General features: G+C 38.6%; 2 protein-coding genes across 2 annotated transcripts; one reads left to right on the forward strand and one right to left on the reverse strand.

Moving 5' to 3' along the window:
• Nucleotides 1-624: 624 nt before the first annotated feature.
• On the reverse strand, nt 625-3,163 carry LOC117330432. Its single transcript, XM_033888712.1, has 2 exons — nt 2,531-3,163; nt 625-2,294 (listed from the first exon to the last, which is right to left on the reverse strand). The coding sequence occupies exons 1-2, from the start codon at nt 3,011-3,013 to the stop codon at nt 1,692-1,694; spliced, it is 1,086 nt and encodes a 361-aa protein (XP_033744603.1). The 5' UTR covers nt 3,014-3,163; the 3' UTR covers nt 625-1,691.
• Nucleotides 3,164-5,185: 2,022 nt separating this feature from the next.
• LOC117330689 (L-rhamnose-binding lectin CSL3-like) lies at nt 5,186-7,158 on the forward strand. The gene is made up of 4 exons (XM_033889133.1): nt 5,186-5,407; nt 5,573-5,743; nt 6,224-6,529; nt 6,799-7,158. The coding sequence occupies exons 1-4, from the start codon at nt 5,317-5,319 to the stop codon at nt 6,882-6,884; spliced, it is 654 nt and encodes a 217-aa protein (XP_033745024.1). The 5' UTR covers nt 5,186-5,316; the 3' UTR covers nt 6,885-7,158.
• The last annotated feature ends 2,489 nt before the right edge of the window (nt 7,159-9,647 follow it).

Genomic DNA, 9,647 nt, shown 5'->3' on the forward strand with positions numbered 1-9,647 from the left:
TCTTTGATTTTAACCAGCATGCTACATTATATAATATTATGGCTCATGGCATCTTGGTTACTGAGAAGAAGTCATTAAATTGTTAAGACATTTGTACCCTGTGACTTTGAAAGCAGATCAAGATCATTCACTTGAGCAAACTTTTTAGCCCTTCATCCCAGGATGCTACAAGCCGCACAGTTATTATGTTATCATTCATAAAGGATTGGAATCTATTTACATTTGGTAGACACAATGTGGTATTATAATGAATTAACGTTATATTTTACATTATATGTTATTAACACTATAATATTAAGATAATTTGACGACAGGTTAATAGTTTTGCGTTGTGTCCGACCGGCCGTCCATGCGATATCATGCCCAGGCTCTATCTAAACTACCTGGCACTGGAACTTAATACCTGGGGTATGGGTTCACCTTGGTAAAGCGTTGTATCATCCATCAAAAGTAGATCACTCTGACCTAATTTTTACCTTTGACCTACACCAAAGAAAACGATTTTCCAGGCTCTCTCCCCTACACTACTAGTCACTGGAACTTCATACCCTTGAGGTAGGTATGGGGTCACCATGTTTGGGCGGTTTGTCATGCATCGAAAGTAGGTAACATGTAAGATCAAGCTGTAGATTAATTAACTTTATTTGATCAAGCTGTTTTATGTAAATAATTTGCCTCCCGCTACCCTGATGGGAAGACGACATTACCACCCCACATTACCCGGCTGCTCAGTCGGGCCAGTCAGCGATCGCGAGCTGCCTGACCTCCGTCACCCAAGAGGATAGACCACATTGTCCGGCTGGTCAGTCGGGCCGGTTAGCGAGCTGCCTGACCTCCGTCACCCAAGAGGATAGACCACATTGCCCATCTGGTCAGTCGGGCCGGTTAGCGAGCTGCGTGACCTCCGTCACCCAAGAGGATAGACCACATTGCCCGGCTGGTCAGTCGGGCCGGCGAGTTGCGTGACCTCCGTCACCCAAGAGGATAGACCACATTGTCCGGCTGGTCAGTCGGGCCGGATAGCGAGCTTCCCGACCTCCCGCCACCAAGGTGGGGAGACCTATGGAAAAGTACAAGAACAAATCCAGGTTTTCGGGAGACTAAGCGGCGTCTTCATCGAAGACACCAGTCATGCGAACTAGATCAAATCCTCAAATGAAAGCTATGGCAGTGACAATGAAACCTCTAGATATTTTAACCAGCATCGAAAATGTATGGATTCATATCGCAAAAGGAAATAGAACTTTCCCGGGGACTTCATCAACCTGCATCTATCGAGACCTCATTTTCTCCGTCATTAGTCGACATTGTCACGGAAGTCGTGATGATGGGAACACGTCCTAAATGTCGGATCAACCGAGACATGCAAACACCTAAGTAATGAGCAGGGATGTTGCTATCTAGAAATGGAAAATCAACAATTGAGAAATTGTAATAATCTCGCTGATCACACAGCTTAATTGTATTCTGTCCCTGCTGAATAAGCTAATACCGAGGTAAGTGACTATCTCTACTCCAACAATGTTAGAGGTTTTACACGGCAGTCGGCAAAATAATATCCGATAGAAAAAGAGCCGACCAGCGGCCTCTTATGTTATAGGAGTATGACTATCTCATGCAGTCACATACACACAACAACACATCAGTTGTGTAAACCTTTAACATTTATTAATTTCTAGTAATTGCATCACCTAATTTGGCTTTTTCCGACACGTGTTGATACAAATTTGTCGACACCTCTGACCTATGGCAGTATGGTAATACATATAGGCAAACGCGAGGACAGATGCTATGGATATAGGAGCCATTGAACTATAAGCGGAAGCGGTCACTACGACAAGGCCAAACAAGAACAGTACCAATGCTGAAACAAGAAAGCCAATGACAACTCCTCTTATAAAACACAATCGCGATAAATTCGGGTGGCGCCACCTGACGACGATACTGGAACAAAGCGGCGTGTATTCGACGTCATCTTCAGACTGCACTACGTCGCCGCCATTGCCCTCACTTTGAACGTCGTACACCTGCGCGCTTCCCTCGATAAATGCAGTATTTTGATGGGTTGGTGTTGGCGTTCCAGAGACCCCATAGTTTCCTTTTCGATAGTACCAAGCTATCTGGATACCGTTGACGTAGGCAACAGAGCTAGAGAAATATGCCATCACCACATACTGCAAAGGAATTACTAAACCGTACGTCGCCAGGAAGTCCGTCATCTTTCCAATCGTTGCTATCACTGCAGAGCGTGTCGATTGACCGGAAGTGGAGCGTAATTTCAGATTAAGGACAATCTGAAAAATCAATCAGAAAAAAATAGATATCAACCAAAACTTGTCAACCGAATAATTGTTTTTATTTTTTTATTTTATTTTATTGATCATTACCAAGCTCGTTAAACATATATATATATTTATCCGCTATCATCATCAACCTAGATAGCAATTATCCGCTATCTGGGGCAGTAAGAAGATATGAAAGATTTCGTTCATGTTAGATAACTAGTTGAAAAAAAATACATGCAATGTACCTGTGGTAAAGTCTCCACACACCAGAGTGTAATGGCTACCCATTGCATCTCGGCAAACATTCGTGTTGTCAGTTGTATTGTAATGATGGTACCCCAAATGACCGCACAACCAGCAGCATAGCAGTATTTAGCTTTCTTTGAGAACTCCGAGTTATACAACCAAAACTGAACGAGTATGGTGAACTCCAGTATTGGCATGTACACGGCGTTAATTGATGAATATACGGGTAGGCTGGCGTAAAGAAACACAAAGAAAATATTAACTAATGAAGCTATAAAGTTAGCAGTCGCCCACAGTATACTGAGTCCCAAGACGGACTTCCGGCGGAAGTTCTTGTATACCTGTGGTAACAGGACTAGGAACCACAGCGTGGTGCTGGTCAAACCACATATGTTGGCCGCCACGCATGTCCACAGGGCCCACTCCGGCCGACAGTTTCGTTCCAGAGCATTATGAGAGTCGTGTGATCCGTTAGACATCATCCGTCATGTCACTTCATGAGTAGGAGCCTTATATTGATCGGTTCGATAGTAATGGGCGTTCTTAGGCTGCTCGTAAGTTCCGAGAAATGTCACAGCGATTCTACTTTCGGTTTGTACTTCCCGTTTTACATATGACGCTGTCCGTGTGCACATTACCGACCTAACAGAGCGTAGGTTATTTATGTGCCGATATCCTCGTACACATGTGTCACATGTGTTTGATACTGGTTACGCAATAGATACTATTGCCTTAGGGGCCGCGGTGGCCGAGTGGTTAAGGTGTCCCGACACTTTAACACTAGCCCTCCACCTCTGGGTTGCGAGTTCGAAACCTACGTGGGGCAGTTGCGAGGTACTGACCGTAGGCCGGTGGTTTTTCTCCGGGTTCTCCGGCTTTCCTCCACCTCCAAAACCTGGCACGTCCTTAAATGACCCTGGCTGTTAATAGGACGTTAAACAAAAACAAACAAACAAACAAAAGATACTATTCATTTCAAACATGATAGGATCGCCACCGAAGCTTTCAATTTAAACCAAGCCAATGGTATAGAATAAAATGCGCTGTGCATGCTAGTCGAAGACTCTTGTTACCTGTTACTTCTCAAAGATATGAAAAGTAATATTGAAAAGTGGTATTCGCTGTTGTTTTTGTTATTGACACAATCAAAAACGAAAACAAAACAAAAAATAACGAAATGATTAGAAAATGATTTTAATTTAAGAATAATAAAAAAAGTGGTGCGCACAAAGAGATTTACACAAACATCGAAAAGGTAGATAAAGACCCTATGTTCCCGTAACGGATATCATGGTTGATAACAACGTCGCCTCGAGCACATGGTCATAGTCTCTAAACGTTCATTTGTATCGACCAAAGAAGTATCGTATGGAACAGTTTTCAATGGAATACGGAAAACAATAATTGTAATAATTTTTCTTTTTACCTCTGATCGCGTGATTCGGATTTCTAATTTAACTAACAACCGGTAAAAACATCCGTCGAGTATTAACAGTTTTTCTGCTCTAACTCAAGATCATTAAAATTCCTGGTGTAGTAGTGACATTTGAAAACACACATTTATGGCGTTTAATAAGCATTCGATAGACCTCTTTTACCAATAAATGCCATTGCAAAATTAACACACGTTATTATTTCAATTTTAAACTATATTCAAAACAAATGGCTATTTCATTTGATCAACACTATCCTGTACTTGTTAGGAAAACATTAAACCTGTTTCATAACTTAACGGTTTTTATATTCTGCTCGACAAGAGGTCTTTGCTGAGATGGGATTTGAATGTGTTTGAATCATATCATATGACAATGACACGCTCAAAGAATTTTTTTTTTCTATTTTCAATCACTCGTGAATTGCATTTTATCTGCTTATACTTTCCATTGCTCTTATTTTGAGAATGTGACTAAACCCAGATTTAACATAAATTTATATAGCGCATGTCGCCGAAGAAACAGAAGACGCTTGTCCTTGGAAACACCTGGTCCCATTCTCTTGTGTATAGTCAGGGGTCGGTAATCGCCATTGTTTTTGAATTAGAAGAACGAAGTGGTTATTATGCCGGTATTCTCCGTTGTTTTTTAGTTAAAATTACGACTTCGTTATCATGCCGGTATTCTCCGTTGTTTTTAGTTAAAATTACGACTTCGTTATCATGCCGGTATTCTCCGTTGTTTTTGTACACCATGTTGTGAACACACTTTGCTGTAAATCAGATTCAGTTTCGTCTGTCACATAAGGATGGTTATCTTTAAATGTTCATGGGTATTATTGAGGTACTTTTCATATCTTAAAATGATTGAAATCAAATATATATCTTTCAACATCGTAAATACACATCAATCGTTGGGCCAAATATACACCATCACAAAGGCAAAACCGAATATCGACGATTGACTGGTAACGCAAGTAAGGTAGAACCAAACATAATAAAACAGTTCTTAGGCTTAGATTCCTATTTAAACTCCATTAAAGTCAGCCATTATTCTATTGCAGCCTATTGTTCCAGTTTACAGCTTATCTTCCTTACAGAAACTGTATCTATTTTAGTTGGAATTACGGTTCACTGGTTTACAGGTAGAGACAGGTAACTTTGCGTGTCTATCAGCTTCCATCTTTTCCTTGAAACATATCGCTTTCGATTTGCGTTTTCTGAAACCGTTGCGCGTTTTCATGATAATATTGCAATCGATCGATCTTTTCAGGTGACTTTATAAGAGATTTTCGTAACACTTCAAAACAAGGGTTACCTTCCATACAGGGGAGTTAGCCGTGGATTAACGCAATGCATACAATGATCAGTTCAGAGAAGTACAATCTCGGTACACTGTTGATCGGAATTCTGTATATTACACTCGTCACAAGACTAGATGCCGGTAATTGTATAAAAACCAGTATTTTTAAGAACATGCATTATAATGATGTCATTATTTCAGAGCAATTGCTGGTTTAATTTCCATTTCAATCAATCGGATTAATGGTTTTGGCTACGAACTGAGAGACAGAATAGCCTGCTGACATAAAGTATGTCTACTTTTCAGCCTGTCCAGCTGGAAAGCACCGTTACACGAACTGTACCAATCCGTGTTTGGCTGGAGAGGACACAGTTTTCTGCGAGTCCGACCACACGGCCACATGTCGCCCAGACTACTGCGGAGGATGTATTGCAAGATTTTACAACAATGTTGGCCAAGAAGTGTATTGTGAAAAAGGTAAATATCAAAGAACCATTCAAGTTGTATCTTCTGTTGCTTTATGACGTACTTTCCATTATCATATCAATATGGATTATACTTCTAATACAAAATCATTTTACAGAAGTTATTAAGAAGGTTTGCACATGTATTTTGTATGGTGATTTAATCCAACAACAAAATTGAGCTGAATCACTGACTGTTATAACAGAGTTTATCTATGAAAATGAAAAGTCATCACTACCGGTATTACCTGTCGATTGAACGGTCCCGTCATTGTTGTCGTTATAACCCTTTTTTATTCACGTGAGCTGATTAATCACATTACTTTGTTCAGGAAATGTTTTTATCAGTATTTTGTCGGTGCTGTGTTTTACCTATGACCAGCTACTATGTACACTGTACATATGAGTCCCACTTTCTGTTACTGATACATTCGCTATACAACATATCTTTATATATATGCCTAAATCATATTTGTTTTTTTTTGTACCACAGAGTACGGCTTTGTTTGTGAACTAAAGAGCCACACGGTTGGCTGCCTGGACCAGCCTGGGAAAGTTCTCCATGTTTCCTTCGCTAACTACGGACGGACATCTACCACCGTGTGTGTCCATCCATATGGTCTGGAGCGACTCCACAACACCACCACATGCGGCTCCCCTAGCACCCTTGGTGTGATCAGACAGATGTGTGAGGGTCGGTTTCAGTGTTTACTCACGGCCGACAATGAACTTTTCGGAGATGATCCTTGCTTCGGTATATACAAGTATCTGGAAGTTGAGGTCGAGTGTGTTTCTCCAGGTAGGTGCGACATTTCTGATATAAAAACTTTTTTGTTGAGTGGCGTTGATTCAGCCAGTTAGGAAATCCCATGATAATAATAAAGCATGTAAATCCTTTTATAACACAAGGCTTTTTGAAAGGCTGGGCATATCTTATTTTGCATATATGATAATTGTTTGCCACTTCTTTTCCCAACTAAACGCCCCGTTGCATGTTTGACTGCTCAAAGGGGTTTTCATACGCACAGTTACGTCATACGGTATATACTTACCATTGGTTTGTTACAGATCCGACATCCACGGCAGCACAGCCGTTTGCATCAATTGGAACTTTGATGACCGTTTTCATTCTGTTTCTGAAATGGATTAACTAGACAAATAAAGCATACCAGAGAGATTGGTGAGGGACCAATTCCAGCGTGGATGTCCTACAGATCTATATTTGTTTTATTAGTAGAGACGGATTTTACTAGTGAGTTGTTTTACTCGTTTCGCCATATATGTGTTTTTAAAAATATTTGTGAAGCTGTTTCGGAATGTGATGATGTATAGCTTTAGCACCATTATATAGTTAATTTGTAACTGACATGACTTACCAAGTTGATTTAGGAAAAACTAACGCATTTATTTTGTCTTCAGTATTTTATTTTGATAGACATCATTTTCTTGTTTTGTGATGTTTGAAATAAAGCATTATATATATATATCATAAAAAACAATCAGTTATGTTATTTCATTTCTCTAAATTATATGCAAATCAGGATAATTACATACTTCTGTTAAAGAACAACAACAACACAAAACCCAAACGTTTGGCACTATATTCCAACCCTTTCAAGAGAAACATCAATCTACCATAAGAATCAATCTACGTCATTGATTGGCAGTAATTACGTAGATGAATACACAATCAGTTATTTTAATGATACATATTTCAACGGTAATTTTCCTTTAGTGTTTTTCGTGTTTAAAGCCTTCTGCTAAATCATGATTGTAAGAATTGAAGTTTTCTTATATTAATTACGTTATGTTAAACAATAATTAATTTCTATATCAACTTTTATTAGTTGCGTTAATTAATCACTGCGATTATATGTATTCTTTCGGCTTTACCTGTCAGTACGTACACAGAATGTGTCTCGAGATAGACATTTGATCTACAGACATAACACGTGTTGTGACAATACGATAGGCCAATGACGACATTTAGTGCAATATTCCCATTAGATTCTTTACCAAGATATGATTGTTATCAAAACTAATCCTTGTCCTTACATAATTGTGTGTCGACAGTTCACCAATGCTCCCAAAAGAAAATAGCGACTAAATTGTAAAGAACATCAATTTCTTTTCTGTATCAATCATTCCTAAAGTGGATGTTTAGATATGCAAATGGCAATCACACAAGAACCATTGTGTGACATATAGAATACATTGATACAGGCTAGTATAAATTACCAAATGCACATTCGATAAAAGGGTTGTGTGTATAATTATCGCAAAAGTCTCGATCACATAGCTAACGTGTGACTAATTCAAAATAAGGATGTAATAGTAACTTCGAGAGGCTCCTAAAATGTCTAACAAGAGGCCCATGAACCTTAACGATCACCTGAGTTTTGAAATATTTAAGTAAAGTTAAATGACCCTTTTTGGCCCAGTCGATCAGCAAAGGGAGTTAGTCAGGACATGTGCATACTATCGAGCTCTTATCACACGCTGATAATGTTAACAAAGTTAGAATGAATTCCAATAGAAATCAAACAAATTATAGTCAAAATTGGGATTTCCTTATATAAACTATAGTAAAGTTTACCCCCTCCCTAGGCAAAACGTGAGACCCCAGGTTCATAAAATTCACAATTTTGGTAAAACTGCATAAGACCCTTCCATATATGAAATGTATTTGATTCTTTTGGGTTTTTTTAGAAGAAGTGTTTTGAAATTTCAGTTAATTTGATCCTTGTTGGCCAGCCCATAAGCCCCCGGGGTCAGTCAGTGCCAACATCTGCATACCATCGAGCTGTCATCCAATGCTGATAATGTTAACAATGTTAGAACAAGTTAGAATGAATTCCAATAGAAATCAAACAAATTATAGTCAAAATTGTGATTTCTCTATAAATTATAAATTATAGAAAAGTTTACCTCTTTCCCAGGGGCAAACGTGAAACTCCAGGTTCATGAAATTCACATTTTTTTGTAAAGCACCTTAAGACCATTCCATCTACGAAGAGTGTGTGAGTCTTACTTATTTAGGTCTTGAAAGAAGTTTCATGAAATGTCAGATAATTTGACCCTTTTTGGCCCTGCCCCTCAGGCCCCTTGGGGATCGGGACCATATAATTCACAATTTTTGTTGACCTTTGGCCACGGAAGCTTCCGCCAAATTTCATTGAATTTGGTTCTGCGGTTTTCATGAAAAAGTCGAAAACTAAGTGTAAAGTGTTTACGAAAGCACGACGGACGATTAAAGCCTATTAAAGATCTACACCAAAAAGGATTACTTGTTTTCTTCAAAGAACGAACGTAATTCTCTTATTTGGCCAAAAACTGAAAAACAAATTAAAAATCATACGTGGATATAGGCAATTAACACACTTGACGATTTTTCATCAAATTGGCTATAAATGACATGATCACTCTACGTATTGAAACCATCCCATCCTCCGCTTAATTTAAATGTATAAACACGCCGTTACATATATAAATGAATACATGAATATTGTACATAATGTATTTTAAACGAAAAATGATCAACCTAAACAAAAATGATATCGATTACACTCCAAAATAAACGGGATATCGTCAACACTTTGTAACCCATGGTTTTATATTCACAGAACGTTTATGTCAACGTCTATGTGATCAAAACATTGAAGATAACTAACAAAGGGAAATAAAAAACAGCTGGTTTAAAATGAATATACTTGAAGAATAGCCGATTGTTCTGGGATATAATGGGAATTGCCTAAAGTGTGTTTTATATGATTGAATTTTATAGGAATTAAAGTGGGGATTTTGAGAGAAAAGGTTTACCGCCGTTTAGTGTTAGTTTGAACTTAGTCATGTCGCTGATGAATACAAGACCATCGTTAAAAAGTGTTGACGATATCCCATCGCTTTTGGAGTGTTAT

The sequence above is a fragment of the Pecten maximus genome, chromosome 7, assembly GCF_902652985.1.
Source record: "Pecten maximus chromosome 7, xPecMax1.1, whole genome shotgun sequence".
Taxonomy (NCBI): Eukaryota; Metazoa; Mollusca; class Bivalvia; order Pectinida; family Pectinidae; genus Pecten; species Pecten maximus.

Excerpts from the sequence above, each read along its gene's own strand:
- LOC117330432 (XM_033888712.1), bottom strand. The coding sequence starts at position 3,013 with ATGATGTCTAACGGATCACACGACTCTCATAATGCTCTGGAACGAAAC. Across the intron at positions 2,295-2,530 it reads GTGTGGAGACTTTACCACAG|ATTGTCCTTAATCTGAAATT; the intron begins GTACATTGCATG and ends TTGATTTTTCAG.
- LOC117330689 (XM_033889133.1), top strand. The coding sequence starts at position 5,317 with ATGCATACAATGATCAGTTCAGAGAAGTACAATCTCGGTACACTGTTG. Across the intron at positions 5,744-6,223 it reads AGAAGTGTATTGTGAAAAAG|AGTACGGCTTTGTTTGTGAA; the intron begins GTAAATATCAAA and ends TTTGTACCACAG. Across the intron at positions 6,530-6,798 it reads GGTCGAGTGTGTTTCTCCAG|ATCCGACATCCACGGCAGCA; the intron begins GTAGGTGCGACA and ends GGTTTGTTACAG.